The sequence below is a fragment of the Larus michahellis genome, chromosome Z (assembly GCF_964199755.1).
Source record: "Larus michahellis chromosome Z, bLarMic1.1, whole genome shotgun sequence".
NCBI lineage: Eukaryota > Metazoa > Chordata > Aves > Charadriiformes > Laridae > Larus > Larus michahellis.
In genome coordinates, this window is record NC_133930.1 from 80789286 (window position 1) to 80816675 (window position 27390).

General features: G+C 38.1%; 1 protein-coding gene across 2 annotated transcripts in view; it reads right to left on the reverse strand.

Moving 5' to 3' along the window:
• EDIL3 (EGF like repeats and discoidin domains 3) overlaps window positions 1-27390 on the reverse strand; it is a 268965-nt gene that overhangs the window by 153097 nt on the left and 88478 nt on the right. Inside the window, exon 3 of one of the 2 annotated variants that reach the window (XM_074569401.1) lies at window positions 1535-1564. The exons of the other annotated variant lie outside the window; for it this stretch is intronic. Coding sequence (XP_074425502.1) covers window positions 1535-1564 — 30 coding nt within the window. The remainder of the gene's footprint in view (window positions 1-1534; window positions 1565-27390) is intronic. 2 annotated transcript variants of the gene reach the window in all.

Consider the following 27390-nt stretch of genomic DNA (forward strand, 5'->3'; position numbering starts at 1 on the left):
GTTCAAAATGCAGAGAGGGAGGACATATCTCCATGAGACTCTCCACTGGCTGCAACAGGAATGAAGGCACAACCATAGCAAGATTGTCTTGAACCCTACCGCAGCATATTCATAAACGCCTCTAGACTCTGTCTCTACAAAATGTGCATACTTAAAACCAATTCCATAAAGGGGAAAAGGGTGTTTTTTTCTTTCCTGTGTAAAAACATCTCCTTTTGTAACTGACACTTCTATTGAACAGCTGCAATAAATTTCTATTAAGATATTTTCCATGAAAATTTCAAGACTGACAGGTCTCTTTAAGAAATGCATAGTTGAAGGTTGATGCTTAATAATTATAACATATACTCCTCAGGGATGTGTTAGCACTCTATAGTTCTTTCCCAAACTTTCTTTCCCCATTTCGCAGTGCCTTTTCTTGTTTCAGTCATGCTTTCTTTCCTTTCCACTGCTATCTTCATACTAAAAGCTCCCTTTTGCTTCTTTCTCTATGCAGTGCTAGTCTTAACTATTCTGCCTCTTTCACGTTCTCCTCTTGGCTTTGTTCTCCATCCTTTCATTTATTATTCTCCACTGTACCCTAATTACTTATATTGCTCCCAAGTTGTAGGTTAGTGTTGTAAACAGTGCTCAATCCTTCTTTGCCATCTTCCTTTCTTCATTCACTTTCCTTACCTTTTCTCCTTTGGTCCTCTGGAGACCTTTACTTCTTTTAACAAGCCACTATAAAGTGACTCCCAAGTCATTTGATGTTTTAGCTCACTGAGTTTATACAATGCAATGCCGTTCAAATATGTTAAGCTGTTTAGTGGCATTCTTCTTTGGTATGTTGTCTTCTTTCTCTTTAAATACTCCCAAGCTAATGGATTGCCAATTAATTACAAATAGTTAATCTTCGCAATAGAATAAACACTACATGTTTGTGTCTCTTGGGGAGCTCCTAAACTAATTTTTATGACTGTGTTGTTAACTGTTCTTACTACTTGGCAGCCTGTCAATGGAAATAAAAGTTCGCTGAGCAGATATCCAGGCCATAGTTTGCGGAATGTTTTCACTGAGCAGGATGCTTCTGCACGCGCTGTCCTTCCCGTCCTTCACTGTTTGTTCCCAGGCTGCACTGTCTTTAAGGATACTAGTTTGAGGGGTCATGCAGGTGACTGAGCTTCACCAGAAGACAGATAAAAAACTAGCACAAACACTGATTTATTTTTTTCTAACTCCTGATTGCTTTTGACCTGGTTTGTTATGTGAAACACGATGTGGCATCTTAACCACGGAAGAAGCAAAAAAGAAGGAACATGTGGCAGAGAAGATGTTTAATTACTACTGGAGGAGTGTGTCTCCTACTGACTTCAAACTGAGTGAAAAAAAGACAAAAGGAAGGGGAGCAGACAGAGGAGAAGAGAACCCAACACTGATATGGCTATTTAGCATGTGTTATACACAAAATAAACCTGGTTAGAATTATTTTTTAAAACGGCAGCTTTCAAGGAAGGGTTACCACAATGCAGTTGTAATCATAAATTACTCGTACCTGCTGAAGTTGGTTCCTCTTCAAATGAGGCTGTGCAAAAAGGTGGTGGGGGAAGGGGGGAGGCAGGGATGGGGAAGGGAAAGGAGAAAGGAAGAGAAGAGAAGAGAAGAGAGGAAAATACAGATGAAGAAATTCATATAGTCCTAGTTGTTATATTATTTACATTTCCTTAATATACAAGCAATAAGACATCATGAAAAACTTTATTCTAGATAGGTTGATCCACTTGAGTAACAGATGTTTCATCTTAGTGGAAAACTAAGCTAAAATGAGTTAGGATCTTAGCTTACATTTATAACATTACACTCTTAACCTTTCCCTCTAATTTAGCTAATAGGATCGACCCAATACTGCAACAGCAATGCTCAACAGAAGAGTTTCAGTCAAATTCTCTGCAGTCAAATTCACTGCCAGAGACAGCTGTTCCAGTACTAAAAAGGACCTGTTCTTAAGGTAAAGCCTTCTAAAAAATGAACTGCGGGACCCAGTTATTTGTTTAGCTAATGAAGGCTGTTGTCCGATGACACAGCTAAGCAAGCTCATGGTTAGCAGTTAATGAGAGGCATAGTCCACACCTATTTCTCATCTCTCCATCCTCCACCCCTTCTATTCCCTTCAGTGTCTTCCCAACTTGGCCCTGGCAGTAATGAATTAATGATCTTGAAATTCAGTAGTTAAGGAGTAATAATGGCAGTTTGGGGGTTTGTTTTTGGTTTTTTTTTGGTAGTATTGGGGATGGGGGGAAGCTGCCCATTGGACTCTCCATTCCAAATGTTTATTGCCTGAGGAAAGCAATAAAAATCCATATTGTCATGCTAGAACTTCTCCTTTTTGGTGATAGATAACCATTAAATTGCCTGAAGTTACCATCAGAAAGCACCTTTGACTGCAGGCTATCTGTTACCCCTACATTCAAAAGAAAGAAACAGACATATTCACAATAAAACTGAATTTTAAAAGTACATCAGTGACCTAGTTCTTTCTCTCCTTGCAGTCAGTATGTTTTATACACACATGCATCATAAAAACAGTCTTCTCACAGTCTTGCAAAGTTTTCAATGACAGAAAAGGCAGCAATCAAGTGTTTCTCACTGGGATACTCTAAAAGCACCTAGAAGTCTGAGACGACTCTCCATAAATGTGATATAGAGACGCCCTTAAGATACTAAACACAGGTATCCACACTTTTATTTTTTCTCTTTTAAGGAGTCTCCTACCAGTTGAAACAGAAGCTCCTTCTGTTTGACTTCTTGCAGAATCAGTTCCATACAAACAACGCTCCTACAGCCACGGCAAACATTGATCCACCCTGGTGGCTTCAGAGCTTGCACGTGGCATGGATAAAGATTACAAACATTTTCTCAAAGATCAATGCCATGCTTGGTAAACTGACTTTGCCTTCAATATCACTCCATGTACTATGCTGGGAGAAATTAGGAATGGAGCAGGAAGATCTTCCCTCTATTTAGTGAAACTTCATCAGACATAGCAAAGACCTTGTCAACAGACACCAACTGCATTTGAGACCAACTATAAACCTTGGCTAATTCAGTACAATATTCTATATGTGACTCTATGTGACAATTAACGCTGGACACATCAGTTATTTCTAATTGCAGAGTGGCATGGTGTCCTTTTGGGGGCTGTCAAATCCTATCGATAGAAAATAATGAATTACTGTCTGAAGCACCAGCCAACCATCTTGTCTCTAACTCAAGTTTCCTGAGGTTAACAGGTGATTTTTATTTATATAGCTTGGTGTTCAGATAAACACTTAAGAAGGCTACATTACAAGAACAGTACATTATGAAACGAATAATCTAAAATGGCCTAAACAGGGTACTTAACAGGCTAACCCATCCCTTTTGTAACTCCTCATTTAGTGTCTAAATGTGTATTTTGAAAATAGATTAATCCTTTTTCAGGTATGTATATATGTAATGATCATATCAAGCTTTTAAATTTTACAATAACATATTGTTTTACCGCATAATTACTGAATTCAAGTAAAATGTGTTTGTGAAAGTAGAGGATTTCAAGACAATGAAAGAAAGAAGGGAAAATACCACCCTATTGCTTTTAAATTGAACTAATCAGATAGATCATTAGTTCAATAACAATATGACAGCTGATTCCACAAAGAAGAAACTGCGTATTTAAAACTTAAGAACAATAGAATCAGAAGTAAACAAACAAACTACAATCTAATTACAAGCATGCTGCAATTTTTCAAGGTACCAGTGGCAGAGCAGATTGCACAAACAGAACAGAACATGAAAGTTAGTTAGAAGTTCTGTTATTAAGTTTTTCTAATGCCCAAAATTTATACAAGCTGCCAGCTCAACAGCTCCTTGAGCAACAAATAATTAAAAGTACTAGTGTCTGTGCATTTAAATTGGTTAAACAGAATTGTCCAATTATACAAAGAATATTCATTTCAGTAACAAGTTTTTTCAGACTGCTATTTGAATAATATTCTTAGACTTAATTATTGGATGAATACCAGCATTAGCAATTCAAAACTGGATTTGTTATTACCCTGATGGTTGTTTCAGTGGGACTATGTGCTTAGGTACACATCTAAATAAAAAAAGGTAGCTGAATCTCAGCTGAAATAAATCATTCAGGTGCCAAGACAGCTATGCCAATAACGTTACTTTTCTGTTTATTTAATTACTTTTGACTATTTGATTGCTGGTTTAGGCTCTTTCAGGAATAGACTATGTTCATTTCTTGTCTGAGTTATACTACAGTTAGTGAGAATTGCTTTTGTAAAATGCAAAAGACCTACTTCTACTTGTTAATACTGTATTTCTTAACCCCAGACAGAAATTAAAAATGCATATTAAAAATAGAAATGACAATGCAGTTACGGACTTGTTTGTACTTCATGCACACTTTTTTAAAAAATCAAATGAACATAATCTCTTGCTATATGTACCAGGATTTCTTTTACTCTCCATACCTTGATAAACCACGTTTGAAAAAATTGTCTTCAATAGGCTATTGAATACTCAAAGAATACACTATTTTTGCTTTATGATACAGTGTCAAATGCAATGTCAGCACTCTGCTTTACACTCCTTAAGTAAATGCACTAAATTACACACCAAAAATTTCCTACACAACACCACTATTTTTTTCCATCAGCAGTGATTTAAAACTTCAAGTTATTTTAAAAAGCTGTTTATACAGTGACTCATTGCCATAGTAATTACCCGTAATTTACTTTCCTTACTTATTTCAGAGGCGGGGAGAGTGAGTAAGCTGGAATTGCCTTGCTCAACTGAGCTGGCACAAGCTGGTGACTCACTACGCTGAGTGGTGGATCACCGTCAGCCTGGCTTTTCCTTCTGACTCCAGAGCGGTGACACCCGTATAGAGGCACCAGGTTTTTGACAGAAAACTCCCCAAAAGAGTCACGGACATCCCCAAGTCGTGATCTGATAACAGCATTGCACGGTCTTACACTGTAAACTCTTCTGCAGCTTTGAAGCATTTTCAAGAACATTTTTCTTCCCCTTTTAATGCATCATTGACAAAATATAATAAGACATATGGCAGCAGAAACATTAGTTTTTATCTTAGAGAAAATCTGATGTTCACTTGGGAAAACTTAATCATGTTTTCCTTAGAGGTGACTAATACTGCATGACATCAGTGAGAAAAAAAGAACAGGAAGACATGGGCAGATTTGGAAAGCATATACGAAGATACATATTGTCCAACATATATTAGCTTAAGAGAGATAATGTAAGAAGGCAATGTTTGGATAGCATCTGAAAACCTATGCCGTGCTTCTGACTATTTCTGTTACAATGGTAGAAGCCTTGACAGGTCTGGGAAAAGTCTGAACTTTGAAGCATAAGTAGCTTGAGGGAGGCAGATCCAGTGTAACAGTGTGTTATACTACATTATATATGATGACACATTACATTAGTTTTGTGTTTATATTAAGTCTTCAGTTAATTTTATATTGATGTGGAATGTCTTTGCCTTTAACATTAAAATAAAATGTAAGACTCATATATAAAAGAATATATTTAGATATATGACATTACCTCTATGGAAAAGGCTATGCAAGAGCTCTACAGTATCATCCAAATGAACCACCTGTGAACAGTAGGACCCAAGAGCAAATAACATTTTTCTGAATGCAATATCCAAAACAAATTATATTCTGCTCAGCATCAAATCTCAGGATCTCAAACGACCTACACAATATGAAGACTGACTGACAGACTTCACAAAAGCTCAGTGTTGGTCATTAAGAATGTGATTTTAATGCTACAGATGTTTCATTGAAAATATACGCTTAAGGAGTCTGTCTCTTCACCTGCTCCCCATTCAACAGACTTCAGTTTGATTTTCCATAAACTGGCTCAATCTTTGGATCTCAACATGGCCCTGTGGGCGGTATTGGCATGACTGACGAAGGAACCCATCGTCGAGCCAGGTTTCCACCAAAGTCCCCCTTGCACCCAACCTCGCTCTGTCCCACGCTGTGAGGTTAAATATGCTAAAGACATCTCCAAGCCACAGCTCAGGTGATCAGTGCTATCTGACCAGCTCATAGCAACTAATTCAACCAACTCAACTGGCTGCCACTGTAACAACTGATATAAATTGTCACCCCTGGTTATAAAGAGGAGAAGCAAAACCCAAGAAAAACAGAATGTTTTCAAGATGTGTGAATCTAGAGAATCTGGAAGATGCACCATTTATGCCAGTCTATCACACATACATCTGTTAGTGTGAGTGGGAGGTTTTTATCTCGCAGTTTTACAGTGAGATTGGATTTGTTCTCTTACTGTGTGTTAATTGTAAATGTAGTCCTGGGACACCAGTACATCCTTCACCTTCTAGTTTCAGCTGGTTAAGTTGTATTTGCAGCTATTCTTAAAAAAACAACAAAATAAAACAAGAAGGAAGACACAAGGCAACTCAGTAGTGCATGTCAGAGATAACTCACCATGAACTGGTAAAACTCTGCTTGGATGACAGAAGTTAAATGGAAAACAAAGTCATTAATTAAGAAATCCTAGAAATGCCTGTGGCACATAATAGAGGAAACCTATCACTCTTCATAGGTTCACATCCAGTCAGAAACTTAAAGCCTATGAAAAACTTACTCTTTCTTTTCTTCATTATTTTATTTAAAGAAATATATTTCTAAGACAAAGTGGGTAACTGAGCAAAACTTCAGGTATCATTAATATCCAGAATACTAGTGTCTTAAAATGACAGTGTTAGAAATGCCAATAAAAGGTGGCTAATTCATTCTCACTAGTCTTCCTTTTCTTTCTAAGCACCAGAACCTGGTGCTGAATGAGAACATGTTTCAATGTGAAGTAAAAGATTTATTTAGGTGAAGTTCTGTATTTTGCAGAACACAAGATTAGATAATGATTTTTGTGGTTACTGCCTTCACATTTACAACTCTGTAGAACAAGGCAGTCAATGGAGTGCCCTCTGAGCCTATTATTTGGCAGGATATTCTTCTTAAGGAAAACAGCGTAAAAAGATTCAGTTTTAAAACAATTATTCAGTTTTTAGTCAGCTGCAGCTCTTGCCAAGGCTTCAAGTGCTGCCAAAGGCACAGCAGTACTTAAAGCTGTAATTCTGAAACCACGAGTAGTCTGTCATGACTTGAAATATAACACAATTTTACACACACACACACACACACACACACACAGGCTGCCGTATGCAGTTTTGAGAAGATGTGTATATTCCAAAAAAGCAAAGAATGTAATCACAAAATATCCTAGCATTTTTATGTACAAAACCAAGTATACTGAAATGGCTAAGCAACTAAGACCATAAATCAGTGTACAGTAGTCTTTGCTTCTTTAAATTTCAAAGAGCATTCCTCAACATCCAAATGCATAATCTTAAAATTAAATACTAAAAAAAGCTGTAAAATATAGTTATGGTTAAGTAGGTACCTGCTAGTGCCTGTTACACTTATTAACGGAAAAACGTATCCAGTATATCCCCACAGCTACATAGAGAAAGTTTTGCTTTCCAAGCCAAAAAAATTCATGTTTTCAGTCACTTGTCTGAAGATTTTTCACTTGGTTTTTTTTGTGTGTTTTAAGGGAAATTTGACCAGCTATTCTTATGTGAAAGGAGAATTTTGAAGTAACATCATATATCGCACTGCAAAGTAATAATGATGATGATAATGATTTTTATTTTATGGATATTCTCCATTATGGGAATAAAATAAAAGCCCACGCAGGTGCTCAGTGTGTTTGAGTCTGGTTTTGGACTTGTACAGGGGGCTGGATTAGCTCTCTCACTGCAGATGAGTGCCCAAGTACCCGATCCAGGCCAAGTCAAAGGTGGATGCTGTGCCAGATACACCACTCCTTTGCATTATGAAAACGTGTTGCATCTCAACCCGCAGATGACAAAGGCTGGCTGAGAGGGCGGTTTGATCTGCTTTTGAGAACTCTTTACCCAAAGCTGGGAAACTCCTGGCACTTGCTCTCTGTGCAAGGGACCAGAGCAAGGGTTTCTCAAAGCTACAAAGTTCAGGCTGAAACAAAGTGGGACTGAGATAAGTAAAGGCTGAACAGGGTCTGACTATCACCAAATCTTCCACCAGAAATATGAAGGTAGAATTACTACCATACTACTTGACAATATCCAATATTCAACATCCAATAGAACGAGGAAAGATTTAAAAGAAAATAAACAGTGCTCAACACAGAGCAGAAAATGGCAGTGAAGATAAACAAACCCCAACTCTACATGGTCCTATAATAACTGATACCAATTTTACTGCGTGAACTTTCTGTGACACTATTGTGCCACTTCTCACCCCACACTAACCTCAACCAGCCAGTCTGCTGTCTACAAACTATGCCCACAGTGACCAGCTTGCCTCACTGAAATACATACTAGGAAGTTCAACAAACACACAGGAAAACCCAACAACTTCTAAACCTTAAAATTGCAGGACAAATACGCATCCTGCCATTTTCAGTGCTTTCCTAAATGCTTTGTGGTTTTTGGCAAATTTTCTACTATGCCAGTTACAAAGATTGTACTGCCATCCTTTCTGGGGAATGAAGGTGTATAAACCAACAAACAGACAAAAATTTGTTATTATCATATGAAAAGTCTTTAGATTGCAGCAGATGAAATGAAAAGCATTCAATAGTCACTGTTTCATAGAAAATACATATTAAACACAACTTCATAGGACCAAGGGCATACAGTTCTCAGTTCGAATACCTTCCTTGGTTCATAGGCTCTACAGAAGAATTGACTTTTTTTTTTTTTAAAAATCCAAGTCTATAGTACTCTTTTCAGCATGACTGAGGGCCAGCATACCACTTTACTGAGATAATTTCCATGAAACACAGTCTTCATCACTGAAAATCTGAGCTGTAAGTTGCATAACGTGCCAAGAGGAGAATACAAAGGAGCAGATGGCAGCTAAAACGAAGGATGTGGCATTAGGGGAGTCCCATGCAGGGAGATATATCGCTTTGGTGCAGTGTGTGTTTTAATTCGTTTTTTAGTAACTTCAGGAATGAGGAACAGGAAATACCTCACCATAAAGCTACATGGCACGAATATGGCTATAGAAAAGATAAGACTTGAGTCGCGGTGCAAGAAAGGCAAAGCAAATATATTTAAATGAATACAACAATATTTTGATTGCCCAGGTAAATTTTGGACACTGGAACATGCTGCTTAAGGAATGATTGACATACCAGTATTCACTTCTAAGCTTTCTGATTGGGCAGAAACAAAAGAAGATCCTATTACCTTTGTAGCTAGTATTGGCTTTATATTTAACTTCAGTACAACCGGAACAAATACCTAAATATATTTGAGTCCCCTATTGCTTAATATTGAAAAATACGTATGATGTGTACACAGATGATGACACTGTGGCGAAACGGTGTCAATAACACGCAGCTTCAATAAAACACTGCCCTCACCTAGATCTCAAAGGCTTTATTGCCATATGTATATGTTAAAAACACCAACAATGACTCATAGGAAATATCAATTTATCTAAGGATACCTGCAGAGGGCGTATTGAACCCGGACCAATCCAAACCCAGCACATTGTTCTGCCCTGAAATACGAGTGACAGAGAAACTTTGAACCTGGAGCACTTTGAACAAATTGCTGTGCCCAAGACTGGTTTTAGTGAGCACTCAAAGTTCTTTGTTGACAACTGTATTCAACGAACCGAAACACCAAAAAAGAAACATGCTTATTACATATAAGTGTAAACCCAGATGTTTTTTCTCTCTTGCTGACACTAACATGGCTTTTTTACACTCAGTGAAACAAGGCAAGAGAGAAGCCAGTGATACGAGGTAAAAAAATACACCTGGTGTGAGGTTTCTTTATTCTTCTCAGAAATTTTTCCCCTTAATTTGTCACCTATATGTTATTGTTAATTTTTCAGAAAATAATTAAAGCTTGAGTACTCAAGGCTTTTTCTCATGAACAAGTGAACATAATTTACATTGATTTTTCTTTTATCTTAATGAATAAAGCCAATGGAAGTCAAAAGTTTATCAGCCTCTCTGACTTCACCCCTGTAGGAAGCATTTTCACAGCAACTGTCAGTCAGCACTCTGGTGCTCCTCCACTCCTCTCAATTTTCATTAGTGTAGGAGTCAGGCTTATTGATTTTTGAGCTTTTTTTTTTTTTAAGAGTTTTTTTCATCATAAGCATGTGGATTTTCTGGAATCCACCACACCTACTTTTCCATACGTTCCTCAGAGCAGATTTATTCATTTTCTGTGCACTTTCCATCAGAAGTAGAGTTCTGCATTTTCTGAGGATGCATAGCACCCTCTCCAGTGGCTGCATTTCAAAAGCAATCCCAACCAGCACCTCCTGGCGTGAGAAGTAAGAGCTGTTGGGGTCTGGTGAGCTGCGTTAAATATCTCCTCCATTCCTGTTGATTTTCTCTCTTCTGTGTTGCAAACAGATGGCAAAACCTCTCCTTGCGTTACCCCTTTCCAACAGATGTTTGATGGAGTCTAGAGCACTTGTACACACACATCTCCACTGCACACCATTGCAGCCCATCGAAAAACAAGGATTACTATTCATATAATCTCTTCTCCTCAGCACTTGAGATGTTGCAAATGCTTTTTGCTTGGTCCATTCAGGTCAGAATAATTTAAATCAGTACTTAAGATTCTTGCTTCTGGATTCACGAATGCCTTGTGTTCTTCCTAAAAAGGCATACAGAAATTCAGGATACACAAAGAAAGCTGTATGGTGCTGTGAGCCACTGAGCTCAAGACCCATAATCTCTTATCTGCTGGTATGTCACTTTCATTTGGGCTCTCAAAGTGCTCACCATTCTGGACTCCAGACACTGGACAATGTGTAGGAATTTTATATCTTAGTTACAGGACCACAGAGGCTGTGGAGTCTCCTCCTTGGAGATATCCAAAAGCCATCTTCATATGGTCCTGGGCAAGCAGCCGTAGGTGGTCCTACTTGAACAGGACAGGTTGGACCAGAGGACCTCCAGAGGTCCCTTTGAACCTCAACCCTGCTGTGATTCTGTGAATCACGTTGTGTTTAAAGAACAATTAACAGAAGGGCTGTGCAATGTGAGGGAAACAATATATTTCTACAGTTACTCAACTTTACTCCTTAAGTATTTGCCACCTTTCAATCTCTTTACATAGTGATCTACTATGCATTTTATGACATGTTGACTGTCATACTATCATTATTGAAATACATTGCATTTAAAGGACTAATTACGACGACAGTGATGGAAAAATCCCTACTGCTTCTACAGACTTCATCTCTAATGTTCAAGGTAAATACATTTAAGTGCTCTAAATGTATGCTCCTAGAGATTTGGGAAAATGACAGACAGATACTCACATATTTAACTTGGAGGAACTACTGAGAAAACCTTGACTGGAATGCCATTGATTTTCATTACAGTTAGGTGTACTAAGGAAAAAGAAATGACTACCTTGTCTCCTCCATCACTAATTGCTTTCTTCAGGACAGAATCTGAAGAATCTTTTGTTGTTTATTGTGGGGTGTTGTGTTTTGTTTTGTTTTGTTTTGTTTTGTTTTTTCCCCACACCTAATGCAAAAAATATATACATTTGAGTCAACCTGAAACTTTCATGATTGTAGTGAAATACCTCACCTTAATTTTGACCCTTTTTAGAGAAAAAATAAAAACGCAACAACCTTAAAACACTTGAAATATTTTTTAAAAATTTCAAAAATAGACATCTACAGAAATTGTTGCACAAAAATAAAACCAAAATTCATTAATATATTGTCATGAATACTTTCCCAAGTTCTTAGCTTAAACCTTTTTCTGTTAGTTTTTAGGTCAAAGATATATGAGTTAGTTTTTAAAGTAAAAAAATTCTTCTGAATTTAACTCGCATTCATGAATTATTTGCATGGCCCCCATGGCATTTTCCAGTTAATATTCATGCAAAAAAAGTTCAGGTTTAAAGTCGGGCAATCTAAATGCCTATAATGCTAACAGATGCAGTTTTATTGCATTTTCAATTGCTTAACTTTATACAACATTATTAATGTTAACACAAAATAGTATCTAATAACAGTATCTACTAACAAAGTAAACTTGAAATAACTCCATTGAGTGATCTGAAGGACAAAAATTTATCCCACAATATTTTCTCAAACAAAATTAATTTTTTTCCCCCCACAACCTTTTATTTTTCACTAGGAATTTTATGATGACTTCACTGAACGGGAAATAATCCCCTTCAGGAAATTTGCTAGAAAATTAAATTTTAAATTAAACCACTTATTTTAAAGTCTATGTTAATTACTATGTACAACATTCTGCAAGAGCTTTCTATATCAAAGATTATTATGACTAAATACAAGATATATTCAAGAAATAGACATAAAAAATAGTAGTCATGAAATATTCATCTGGTGAGCAAATTCTTCTACTTCATAAATATTCTATGGTTTAACCTAGTGAATTTTAGCTGTGACTCTGAATGAAAAGCACAAAATGACACAGTATATATGTAAAATGAATACAGACACACATATATATATACACACATGCCCTCCTACTCTTGGATGATAAAGCAAAATGTTTGATTGGTATCTGCAGTCAATGACTAAAGTGAAACAGCTGATATTTGACTGAATTCCCTTCACTTACATATCTTCTTATTGTTTCTTTGCACCACACAAAGGTCTTTACATGACATCCACTTTATAAATGTAAAAGTGACTGAATTTATTGTCTCCTGGTGACCTGGAATAAATCAATCAAATACACATTTATATTACCTTCCACTGGCTGTGTTTCTTTTGCTTTTGTACTATCTTGCAGTTTGAGAATTTTTTAAGTGGCCCCTCACACGACTAAGGGACAATTCAGACCTATATAATGCAGAGAAACTTCAGTGAAATTCACACTGGAGTTTAGTCTAGCCAGAACAAAATCTAAGCTTACAACTCCAGGATAATTAATTCCTCTATAATTAGGTGAAGCTTTCCCAACAGAAAATGATCATGTAAATTTTGCTACCATTTTGCCACGACAAATGCACACCTCGATGAGCGAGAAGCTTAAGGAGGTTCTAGCTGTTTTCCAAAACATATAGTGTATAAATCATCAACCTGCACTCCGTGCACTGACAAGTCTGGGGAAGGTCAGTAGTTGCAGGTCTGCAGTTGGCTACTATGCATCAAGGCGGTCAATCAGGTCATAGCAGAGGGTTCTTTTTTTTTTCCCATTTTTTTTTTTATACTGTCAGAAGCTTCTGTGCTCCTCAGGAGAGAGGACAGCTCAATTTAATGAGATTTCTTTTCCTTCAGATTTTATATAGTCTTATACCTGATTTATCAGGCAACTTAAACAGTTACCGTCACTTTTGTGGATTGAGGGACTTGGTAAAAACTAAGGAATGGCAGATGTTTTTTGTTTCCTAGTAACATTAAAGAGGAAAGAAGTTAATGGTAAATCCATATTATCCATGAAAAATGAAGCAGTAAACTGTAAACAAGCAAACCAAAAGGTTTTCTATCCATGTTTCATGCCCTTCATCATCTATAAGTCCTTTTGCCTTTCTTGGTCACCTTGAAGCCTTTAAAGGGTATTTCTTGTCCATTTTCTGTATTGTTTGTTCTGTACTGCATAGTGACAGGAGGGATATTGTACTTTTAAAAAAAAATAAAATTCCAAATTATTTTTCAAAAAAACTCCCGATGAAAATCTTGCAAATCAATTAGAGTTTTTTACTTGATATAAACTTCCTTTTTTCATTTTTTCTGTGTGTTGTGTACATTGTCAAGTCTGATATTCCATGAATAAGTGTCCGAAATCATTGGGATTGCTACTGTGGTCTGGGGACTTGTTTCCAACCTATGATGCTAGTGACAATAATTATTTAGGTTGTTCATATATCAAACTTCTGTCTCTCCTATACCAACACAGAGGATGAGTGAGGTTCCCATAAGCCTTTCGAAAGGATATCCCATACGCGTCCTGTGGTCTGCATCACCTCTTGCGAGTGTGAGCCTGTTATCTGCTGCCACCGTGCAATACAATGATATTTACAGGTTGCAACCACCTCATATTATTATTATAGGTTGCTTTTTCCTTTATCTTTTCAGTAAGAATGCCATCACCATAATGCCAGTTGCACCTGGTGTTACATTCAGCAAAGACACATCTGGACCCACAAAGAGTCCATGTTAAGAGACAACTTCCAAAAATGTGTTGAAGATGGTCAGAATAATATAGAACAACTTAACATTACTCATCCACTTTTGTTTGGGGCTCTCTATATTGGATGACAGCAAGTACTAATATTTGTTTTTAAGCAACCAGTGCAGTTGTTTTGGGTAAGAGCAGAACACTGAGTTTATCCCTGACACTAAGCTGCTGATCAGTTATGGTGTATTTCAAAATACCATAGGGATTCATACGGCTCATCCGTTCATTCATCAACATTACTACTGGAATATTTATGGGAAACTTTACTTCTGTATTCCACTTCTCTCTGGGTGCTCATCACACTGAATTACACAACCTTACACCTTCTTGAAATGCACACACCTGCACTCTCCTCCTCTTTCAAGTTGGGACCACTGTTGATTTTGTACTCCGCAGAGCCCTAGGTAGAGCTGGCAATACCCAGTTGCCTACATGACAATGATTCTGCTGTATGACTACATGCCAGATTAATATCTTTTCTTGCTCTGTGGCTTTCTCACCAGCAATCTATATCTGCCCACTGATCAAAGAATTATTTTGCTGTGTGCCATACAGTCCGTTTTCCATCATCTCACACTATCTATTGTAATATTAGGAGTAAATATTACAGTAAATGAGGTTCCTGGATATACAGACACAATAAATCTTTAAAAAACTCATAAAATTAGTTTGCTTCTTATAAAACTGCTAAAAGAGATTAGGATTAAGGTATCCACTTCTTGCATCTACATTTCAGCAAAGACTTGGAAATACCAAAGAAAGAGGAAATTAACACCTCCGAAATGTTACTAGAAGAAGAAACACTAAAAATAATCAGAAATGAGGGTTAGAGAGTTCTGTTACTCAGGTGATGGAAACATAGAGAAGCACCTGAGCACTATTTACATATAAAAAATAATTCTTATGCTGAAAACCTTTTTGTTTTCTTTTTAAACACATTGTGCTGACAGAGATAGCAAAGTTCAGTAAATTGGAGACGTTCACCTCAAAATATGAAGTGATGTTTCTAGATGAAGGCGTAACTGTATATTGTACCACAGTGGTAGTCAGGTAAATGGTCAGGAAAAAAAAGTCCTCTGAAATATACATAATTAAAACATTAGCATATTCCAACTACATTTAGAGCAGAGACTGCCAACTAGATCAGCTAGACTTCTCTCACCTCATCAAATTCCCTATTCTAAAATCCCCTCTTCTTTCTGTGTACAGCACTTTTGCAAGCTTCCTGAGAAATGCAAAGCTTTAGTCTGACTCCTTGGACTTCATGCAGTAATATTTGGGTGCTATGACACACTGTGATTTACAGGATTTCCTAATACTGTATTTCCTAATGCTCTCTTCGGGTCCTAAAGTTGATGAATCCTTATAGCCAATCAGAAATCCTATTCAAGGAAAACTTGAAAACCATTCAAATTGCATGCTTGAGAATAATGGACCCTGAATATATTCACATATATTTAAAAAAAAAAAAAAATCTTTAGAAAAAAAAAGTGCTATGAATGTGCCCCAGGTCTTTGAAAAATGCTCAAATCATCAATTACTAAATGCACTGTTTCGTTTGTAAGTGTAGTTACACAAATAGCATGGAATGATTTTCTTTACCATACAATCCCATAAACTGAGCATATTTTTCTACTTTCCTTGAAACATGACACCTGTATTCTCAGATCCTCTGTCACCATTTTGCCCTGAAAAAGGGTTTGAGAATCTTTCTCCAGGTTCCTCAATACTTTCTGTATTGAAAGAGTGGAAATGTGTAGTCTTACTGATTATGTAGTCCTACCAATTACACGTCACCTACTAATCAGCAAAACTTAACTTCCCTGAAGTTTCGCTTGAACTGTGGAAGCAGTTCCCTCCCCTTCTCTTGTGCTACTACTCATCTAGACCATTGTGATTCCTTTTAATCACGCTCCCGTCATCACTTTGTTCTCACCAGGTAGGCCATTGCTGTTATGTTCCACTGAACTGCACTCTGGTTTTCTATTAATCACATTCTCTTTTCTGCTCCGATTCTTGCCAGACAGACCGTTGCCACTGTGTTTCATGTACCGTATGCTGGGTAATTACATGAAAAAAATCCTGTATTTATAAAGCAAAATTGTTTCCTTCCTGTCCAAATATGATAGTGAAGACCGCAAAGGCACAAAAAAAAAAAAAAGATTTGTTAAATTACACCTGCAAGTCCCACCTCATCTTCCACTCAAGCAGTAGACTTGTCGGGTTCCGAGGAGACCTGTCCCACCAAGCTAAGTGACATCAGCACAGAACATGTAGCTTTCTTGGGCAGATCAAGGGAATTCAATAACATCACATGTCTCACCAGACAATCACCCCTATAGAGCTGAAGTAGACAAGAAAATTTGCAAAGAAGGGCAAATGGTAGGCAACAAACAGGGCTGAGACTTAGGGCTGCCAAGTCAAAGAACAGTGGAGGTACTATGGACCATTTTTAAATGAACACAGCTCATGAGAAACACGTATACAATACTGTTTGCTACAGACAGAGTATGAAATTAAATTCAGTGGCAAATTAAATTACATAAAAGATATGCCCTTTAATTCAATTCTGATTAACTAGATTGTTGTATTTTTAATATTTATTTTCCTAAACAAGGGTTGTATATTTCTCTAAAAGTATTGCTATCAGTTTGATTTCAGCAAGGCCGGGCAAGAACTGTGTAATTTAATTCTTTCTGTATTTGACTGTAAGATGCATGAAAGAAATGCTGAACACAACCCAATTCTAAAAAGAATCAAGATTCATAGCCTGCTAGTTTAATATTCACGTTCCTTATTTTACGAAACTTTTTATTTCATGGTCTTTGGGCATTCATATATTCAGTTGCAATACTTGAAACAAAATTAATCTATTTAATTTTGGATTACTGAGTCTTTGAAAGTGCTCAGGTCACTTCTTCCACCCTGAGAGGGCAAATGATGAATGTACTGATGTTTTGGAAGTATCCAGAACTTGCATTCAGATTAATACATTTAATTAATTTGTTTATGCGACATTGGTCAGGTCCTGTTGTTTTAATATAACTAAGACTGATCCCAATTACACCACTAGGTGAGGACAAAGTTAATCCACTGCGTACTTTTGTTGCTGATTTAGGCTAATGTATTGTTCAGCTTTGAGCTAATGACTCCTGCAGATGTTTCTTATTTCATGCCAGAAAAAGCAGAAGCTGAAATTAACTATTTTCTTTTTATGATTATAGTTCTCCTTATAAATTACAGCCCATTCAGTCATATTTTTTAATAAATCAAACAACACTGACAACGCAGTTTTCCTATCTGCAAAAATTAATCTTACAGGACCAGATTCTGGCCTCATTAGACTGTTCATAATGAATAATCGAACTGATGATTAAAAAGTTGACCTGCCTAAGAAGGAGCGGAAAGTAATAAGAATTTTTAATCAAGACATTCCTCTCTCTCTCTTTCAACAAGAGTACATTTGTACTTAAATACATTGGCACGTCTCTGCCTCCGTATTACTTCACACCCTTGCTGCCCCCTCCTTGAACATGGAGAAACCTAAGAAGACACCTTCAAAAATGCCGTTTGTTTAATCTAATGCCAATTCATATTTATTTTGCCACGTATCAGAACCGGATACGGTGTTTTGTATTTCTAGATAATCCTAATACATTGAGTTTTAGCTGTTAAAAAATATTTTTCTTACTTGTTTCTCAGGGCTTTAAGGCCTTATCCACAATCATGATTCTGTTATAAGCTCGATCTTACCAATGCCTGTGCCAGATACTCTGATCTTGTGCCAGCACAAGGCTGCCAACAGCTTCTCAGGACCTTTACTCAGGCCTATCTATGTAGCTAAAAATCCCTACTAATGATGATTGCGTTTGCCACAGTAGGAATGTTATTAGTTCAAACTGTCCCAACAGCAGAAAGCTCGTTATTAGTGTAGTGGAAGGAATCATTTACCACAAGAACAGGGTGTTTGTGTAGAGAACTAAACACAGAAATGTGGTTTTGAATATCTGAAAATGGTGTGTTTTGTGGTTTGTGATGCCTTTTAAAAAACATTAATATTTAGAGAAGTATATTCCACTGAGCCCCGAAGTATTGATGTCTTCACTTACTGTAGGTTCTCACTGAAAATCTAACTTTCACCTTAATTAAATGCAACTTGTTGGATTGTGTATAAACATCTTGCAACTAAGCTTTTTAATCCTCTAGTCTTAAACCTCTAGTCACTGCAACTGACGAATAAACTAGGAAATTAGTATTTTTTAAAGAATGCATGTAACTATCATGTTGGAGAAACACTGGACATAAAAGGTCTCACTTTTGCCATTCTGGTGCATTTCTAACAATGTACTACCTTTTCTTCAGCTCTGCCCTTTCTGGGCACTTACCGTTCATTGCATCTTATGGCACACTGTTTCTGGGAGCACCATGTCTCTGTCTTTGTCCAACTGACATACCATCAAAGCACAGACTGTTCACCACAGCTTGGTGAAAAGCCTTGGTGACACCCACACAGCAGCACACGCTACTGGAAGAAGCATTTGGACGTTGCAACCGAACAACTTTGCAGACGCTTTCTTTGGTCTCCCCAGTGCAACCTCACAGGCAGGGCTCCTCTTCTGTCATTTCTCAGGAAACGAGACAATGAACCAAGCTGCCAGAGGCCTCAAGACCAGTTTAGTAGGTAACAGTCTAATTTGGCTTACAGCTTTAATCCTTTATGAGCTACAGCAAGGAATGCAGGTGTTTCTGCAGAACAAACTTGTGAAACAACACAACTTAACATGAGTGTGCCCCTTCTTCCTGGTGAAATGAAACTCGAAGCTAAGAAACATTCGTATGAAGGATTCTTTTAAGTATCCGAACATCTGAGGATCTGTTGTTTTGCTTGGTCCCAGCCTCCACATCCTCCATTTTTTCTCACTGGACAAGCAGTGATCTCTTTGCCTGAGATCCCACAGCAACACCTGCTTCATATGGTCATATTGAACCTCTCCCACAACTCCCTATACCAGAGAAAGGAGAATGAGAATATACCTTGCTCATATTTTTCCCTGTTGGTGGCTTTTGCTACAACACATCTGACAGAGTACCATCATTTTATCACCTTGCTTTGTTGTTGTTGTTTTTTTATTTTTTTTAATTTTTGTTTTGTTTTGTTTTTTTGTTTTATAAAGCACATTATTTGTTGATTCACAGACAATTCATTTAGCCTTATATATGCATTTGAAGCTGCAGTTGCTTACAGACTAGGTTTGAAATGAGACCAGGTAATTGTCAGTATATGTTAGCATTACAAACGCAGAAATCAATTAAAAGAAAAAAAAGGAAAAAAAAAAAAAAGAAAAAAAAAAGAAGAAAGAATTCACAATTTGAATACAGACATAATCTTCAAAACTTGGCATTATATTACGTTATCTGTTCGTCTGTTTGGCGTTTACATGCACTTCATTACACTGCTTCTATTCTTTTTCCACAGCAAACCATTTGTACCTCTTCCTCTGTTAATAGTCTCTAATAACTCTCTCAACGTGTTTCCTATTGTTTGTACTTCAAAAGGCTTAATAAATACATACTAGAAATGACTTATACTGCATTTTAAAAAAATAATTTTCCTTTGTGTTTGAAAAATATGCCTTGCATGAACTAGCTTCTAACGGCATGCAAACACCTTGGCAGACCTCTAACAGCTAACTGAATCACCAGTGTTGCAAATTGGGTTAAAATCCAGGCCTCCTCTGACATAGTGAAGAAACCAGCAAATCTCTAAGATACTATAGCAGTACCTGACTTTTTGATTAGTCATGGATTCTCCTTATTTAGCAGAATCAATCAAATTCTGTCTTGTGCTTTGTCTGCCTTGTACTGCCACCTCTTCTTCTTCCAGATTTAGACTTGAAGAGTGAAGCACTTTGCACAACATGGGCATCACTCCACTTGGATACTCAGGTACCCACACGGACAAGAGACCTTTACTTCAGTCCTGGTTTTGTTTACACCATAAAAGGCACCAGACTTCACGAAAACTCTCAAGTATGTTTAGAAGAAAAATTAAGTTTAGGGCAGTTACCACAGCAGCAGCTATTCTTTCCTCTCTAGGTTTTCCTACACCTGCATTTATAAAGACCCCTCGAGCAAACATAGTCAACAGAAGCCAAATAGTTATTGCTGTTCGAAGCCAGAAGGAACTACAAAACATACTGTCTGGGATATGGAGAAAGGACTCTGACATTTGCAGGTATCTTGGCCTTCCCCTCTGAAACAGAAGCTCTGAATCCATGCATGTGTGCACTGATCTAACACCATCTTCCTGAGTAGGGGATACGATATGGGATAAATAGTGGCAACTCGTACTCTTTCCATGATCTTTTTGGTGAGTAAAATGAATGACAAATGCATTACACAGATGGCAGTTACACATCTTTCTGCGACACTATATGTTTGTGTGGGTGCACTGATGTAGAGAAGGAGGGCGAGAAAAATGTGTATATGAATTCAAGTGCAAAATTTGAAGCATCTCCATGAGGATTAGAGCATTTGTATCCCATTCTCTATGTAGAAAATGCTCATATGGCAAACCTAAAAATTCCGGGCTATTTTGACCACCCCTGTTAGACTGTTAGGAAAGGGGGAGGAAAAAAGTGTAGGATATCAGTTATGTATATGGACGGAGAAACAAAGCAGATTACATATGCATGTCTTGTATCCATCCATTTGAAAAAACATGAAAACTTTGCATGCATTCATGCATATTTGAATTAGATATTTGTCGAAAGCATAGATCAGAAGAGTGGAACTGCATATTTACACCAATTATGCATGAAGAGACACATAAGCTGAATAGCATCATAAATACCAAGGAAGTTGACGTGTAGCTTCACCAAAGCATGTAGGTTGAATTCTACCTTACCCTTTCTAGTTTCAGAGACAAAAAATCAAGATCACGTCCAAGTCAAACCCTTCCATATGCTTTACAGACTTCAGAATTGCCTAGTTTACAGTAGAATCAGTCCAGTGCATGATTCAAAATGAAGATGGTATGGATGATGAGAGTTTGTACCTCAAATTAATATTCTAATATTATAGATGTAGCCAGAGAGGAGCAGCTGAAAATATTAATTTTAATCTTGTTGATTGCTTTTTTTTAACATAGGAAATAATATATTGACTGGACAATCTCACCAGGAAGACTAAGATGTTGAGGCCCTCTACAGATAGGAGGAGCCTCACATTCATAAGCCCTGGTCCTCGTGCAGGACTTCAACCGCATTGATATCTGTCGGAGAGACAACACAGCAGGGCATAAGTTGTGGTGGTTCCTGGAATGCCTCAATGATAACTTCCTTCTCCAAGTGATAGAGAGGCCAACAAGGAGAGGTGCCATGATGGACCTTGTTCTCACCAACAAGGAAGGGCTGGTGGGGAATGTGAAGCTCAAGGGCAGCCCTGGCTGCAGTGACCATGAAATGGTGGAATTCAAGACCCTTAGGTCAGTGAGGAGGGTGCATAGCAAGCTCACTACCCTTTACTTCAGGAGAGCAGACTTTGGCCTCTTCAGGCATCTGCTTGGCAGAGTACCTTGGGATAAAGCCCTGGAGGAAAGAGGAGCCCAAAAAAGCTGTCTGCTATTCAAGGACCACCTCCTCCAACCTCAGGAGAGATGGATCTCAACAAAAAGGAAGTCAGGCAAAAACACTAGGAGACCTGCATGGGTGAACACGGAGCTCCTGGACAAACTTAAACAGAAAAAGGAAGCCTAGAGGGCTTGGGAGGAATACCAAGAAATTGTCCGAGCAGCCAAGGATCAGGTTAGGAAAGCTAAAGCCCAGATAAATTTCGATCTGGCCAGGATGTCAAGGGCAACAAGAACAGCTTCTACAGGTATGTCAGCGGTAATAGGAAGACTAGGGAAAATATGGGCCCTCATTCTGGAATGAAATGGGAGATCTGGTTACCTAGCATATGGAGAAGGCTGGGGTACTCAATGAGTTTTTTGCCTTGGTCTTCACTGGCAAGTGGTCTAGCCACACTGCCCAAGTCCAGAAGGAAAAGGAAGAATGAAAAACTGCCCACTGTAGGAGAAGCTCAGGTTCAAGACCATCTGAGGAACCTGAAGATGCACATATCCATGGGGCCTGATGAAATCCATTGGTGGATCTTGAGGGGACAAAAGGATGAAGTTGCTAAGCCACTATCCATCATATTTGAGGAGTCATGGCAATACAGTGAAGTTCCCACTGACTGGAAAAGGGGAAACATAACTCCTATTTTTGAAAATGGAAAAAAGGAAGACTCAGGGAACTACAGACCAGTCAGTCTCACCTCTGTGCCTGGAGAGATCATGGAGCAGATCCTCCTGGGAACTCTAGTAAGGCACGTGAAAAATAAGGAGGTGATAGACGACAGACAACAAGGCTTCACCAAGGGCAAATTGTGCCTGATAAATTTGGTAGCTTTCTATGATGGGGTTACAGCATTGGTGAATAAGGGAAGAGCAACTTCCCTTAGGTAGCAATCATCTACATGGACTTGTGCAAAGCATTTGACACAGTCCCACATGACATCCTTGTCTCTAAATTGGTCAGACATGGATTTAATGAATGGACCACTCATAGAATTGGCTGGATGGCCACACTCAAAAAGTTGCAGACAACGGCTCCATGTCCAAGTGGAGACCAGTGGCGAGTGATGTTCCTCAGGGGTCAGTACTGGGACCGGTGCTGTTTAACATCTTTGTGAGTGACATGGACAGTGGGATTGAGTGCACCCGCAGCAAGTTTGCTGATGCCACCAAGCTGTGTGGTGCGGTCAATACACTGGAGGGAAGGGATGCCATCCAGAGGGACCTGGACAGGCTTGAGAGGTGGGCTCATGCATACCTCATGATGTTCAGCCAGGCCAAGTGCATGGTCATGCACCTGGGTCATGTAATCTCAAGCACAAACACAGGCTGGGCAGAGAAGGGCTTGAGAGCAGCCCTGAGGAGAAGGACTTGGGTGTGTTGGTGGATGAGAAGCTTAGTATGAGCTGGCAATGTGCACTAGCAGCCCAGAAAGCCAACTGCATCCTGAGCTGCATCAAAAGAAGTATGGCCAGCAGGTCAAAGGAAGTGATTCTGCCCCTCTACTCTGCTCTGGTGAGACCCCACCTAGAGTACTGCGTCCAGCTCTGGATTCCTCAGCAGAGGAAGGACATGAACCTGTTGGAATGGGTCCAGAGGAGGGCCATGAAGATGATCAGAGGGCTGGAGCACTTTTCTATGAAGGACACACCAAGAGAGTTGGGGTTGTTCATGCTGGAGAAGAGAAGGCTCTGGCGAGACCTTATAGCAGCCTTCCAGTACTTAAAGGGGGCCTATGGGAAAGATGGAGAGGGACTCTTTATTAGGGAGTGTAGCAATAGGATGAAGGGTAACAGTTTTAAACAGAAAGTGAGTAGATTTAGATTAGATGTTAGGAAGAAATTCTTTACTGTGAGGGCGGTGAGCCCCTCGCCCCGGTTGCCCAGAGAAGCTGTGGCTGCCCCATCCCCGGAGGTGTTCAAGGCCAGGCTGGATGGGGGTTTGAGCAACCTGGTCTAGTGGGAGGTGTCCCTGCCCAGGGCAGGGAGGTTGGAACAAGATGATCTTTAGGTTCCCTTCCAACATGTGCCATTATATGATTCTATGACTTTCCTAACTGATGGTACACTGGCAGTTCTCAAGCAGGTGTTCAGCTCAAGTGATACGTTTGAAATATTAACTCTGCAACTACAAGTTAGCATGGAATCTCATGCCCTAATGTTAGTATTATAACATCAATATGACTGAATTAGTATTAATTATTATTTTATAATATCTTCAAATTGAGAAAGGTGTGATACAACATGAAAAACTCCCAGTATCTCTAAATGAAAGTATTCATATGCTTCATATAGTCAGCATTTCACTTAAGTCCTCATATTCATTCTGGGGTCAAACTGAAAAGAAAAGAAAAAGGGTGCTCAACTCATCTTGCCATTAAATACCTGAAGTGTGAAAACACACCCTGAGTAACACCCCATGCCACAGCAGAGTGGCTGTACCTCTCTGCATGTGTGCCAAGATCCAGTGGCTGTGGATGAATGTAAAGATGAGCACTTTTCACCGCCAAAACTACCATCTCAGATAATCTACTAGGTAAATGAAGGAAGAGGAAAGGAAGCAATGGGGATCCTTCAGCCTGGTTATTAAAAGCTGACATGAGCTGGTAAAGCTCAGGCACGTCTGACTAAATAGTGACAAGTCCAAACAAAAAGCTAACCTTACCCTGGCATGAGGTAAAAACAGTGAAACACCCCTCAGATGGCTCTATATGAGCCAGCTGGAGCTGGCATTTAGCAGCACCATTTCAGTTCGTTCATTATCCAGAGTACCTCAACATCTCATTAACATACGCTGAAGGGTTATCAAATTAAAGTGTTTCTCTGAGAAGTCAAAGGACTTCCTGTTATTTTGACTGATAGTTTTCATAGAAGTTCAATAATGAACTTTGGTCTTTCAAATTCTAATTCCTTTTTTATTAGATTATTTTGTATAATTCACCTGTTTTGTTTATTCCTTGTAATAAATCCTGCATTTATTCAGTAACCTAATAGGAAAAACTTTCAACCATAAACTTATTAGGAAGTTCCTGTGATTACATCTGTATTTGAAAAAAAACAACCACCACAAAAAAACCCAACCAAACAAAAACCCAACCATAACCCAAACAACAAAATGAATCAATTAAGAGATAAAATATGTCGTTATTCTCCTTAGCCAGGTAAAATGAAATTCTGCGTGTACCCCTTTGCTGAAAAAAGTAAATAAAAATCCCATCTGGTGTACTGCAGCACAATTCTTACACATTCAGTGTTGTGCCTGCTTCTACCAACAATTCTCAGTTTTTAACATATGTAAGAACAAAGTATGCTTGTTCAAGGCAATACTAGTTGTATATATTCCAGTTTAAAATCTTAATGAGTCCATTTAGTATGATAGAACTGCACAGAAAAAATGGTAAGAGAGTTGAGTAGTACATTATTCCACACTGTTTTAAACACTTAAGAGAATTTTGCATCTGGAATAGAGTGCTGTACAGCAAAGATCAGATCTTGCACCCTTAAGCAAATGATTTAACAGAGATTTTAAATAAAAAGAGAATGAGCATACAAAGGCATCAGATCCCACAGAGTTACAGAGTGAAAAGAAATTTCTGAGCTACTAGTAGCAACTTTTCCCAGCTAAAAAGTTTAAAATTATTCAGAGAAACATTTGGGCACCCTTCTTCTTCTTCTTCTGAGCATAGGAACATTTATTACAGGAGGAAAGTAAAAGGATTTATGAACCATTGCATTTCTATATAGTATCAAAAAAAATATTTCCCTAATTCATTGTTTTACATATGAGCAAACATACACGGGGAGAAAAATGGAAGCAAATGTGATTCCAAATCATGATGAATTTTGCTATGCTTAATGAGCCCTTTATATAAATAGTTTTGCAAAAAACATCTGGAAAATTACTTAGAGGCAAAAAGAAAGAAACAACAGTAATGTCCATCTGTCTCTGGGTTTCAAGATTCAGCTTTCAATTTTTGTTTCTTTTACTCTGGAACTGCCCTGCATTGAGAACTTGTATTAACCTGAACACCACCAGGTTTTCCATCTGATCTTTTTTGCCTAAGAAGTCTAAAATCTTCTAATCTGAATCTCCTAGGATGCCAGAATTACCATCTCATTAAAGACCAATTTGCCTTTTCAGCTAAAGAATCAGCTTCCTTCTGGCATTTTTATTTTAGTAAGTTGTTTCCATGCTGTTGAGTCACATCCTTCTGCATAAAAATCCAGGCAAACTCTATATTATATAAAATGGGAACACAAACAGTAGCGGTACTTTAAGAACATTTATTTCTTAAGCCTAAATTTTATGAGAAATTAGGTCATCTGGTCTCTTCAGAAACACTAAAACTACTTACTTTACACTAGCCAAGAAACTAAAGGGACAAGAGAGTGAATCTATAAAAGCTACCACCCCATTTCCAGCAAAACAGAAGAGTAATTAATCCCTGAGCCTTATTGATAACTCTTAATGAGTGGTGTATTTTGAAAGTATAAAAAATTCTGAAAGTCTTCATTTCTTAAGAGTCAGACAAGAACATACAGATCTCTGATCTAATATTTGGCAAAGATAACGGCATGCATGCATACAAAAATGATCTAATACAAGGAACTCTGACTGGCAATAACAGCTTGCTACTAATTTAAAAATTAAAACATGTATGTTTTACATGTTTTTAAACACACAAATATAAAAAAAAAACACCATACAAAAGTCAGTGAGAGACCTAATTTAAACACCTATCTCTTCAAGTTTATATAGAACGAAGGAGTCCAGGACAGGGCCAAGTCTGTGCTGCAGCTGATGAGCATTCAACAAGCATAACATGAGACTCCACAAAAAATACCACTTTGTTCTAACCAGTGCTTGCATAGCCTCATAAAAACTACAGATATCCAGATCTTTCCTCACCAGCCAAAAATAAATAGCAGTGAACAATAAAGTCAACATAATGTGGAACTTCACTCCAAACAGCCTAACAACAACGTCAGCAAGTCTAGCAGGCGCCTGGGCTACTTCGGAGGTACTAATGGATGTGAAATGTGCATGAAGTTGTGTACCAGAATATTTGTTCCATTAGATCTCGATGTGTCATGTACTGGATTCAGCTGTTTTAATCTGTTACAGCTGTTGCCCACCTTTCTTTCAAAGTGGTTGGATTATTTTCAGGCTTCTTTTTCGAGAGAACATTAGAGCACCAATCCAAAGAGCAATTTCCCTTGGCTATTAACATAAGCTCTCCACAGATTTTTATGTGCTGCCTATTTTACTGGCAAATCTGGCAAAACATAATTGGCTTCTTCTACCTACTTGTTTGAAGCCAATTTAAAATTTATCAGGCCACAGACACACCACATCACTAGGGAAACCACTCTACCTTTTTTTTCTGTTCCTTCTTCTGTCTCTTCTTCACCCCTTAAAGTAGGGCAAAAATCCTGGTCAGCTGCAAACAGGAATGCACTGGAAATGGACCTGGCTCATAGGAGATGCCTCCCTTC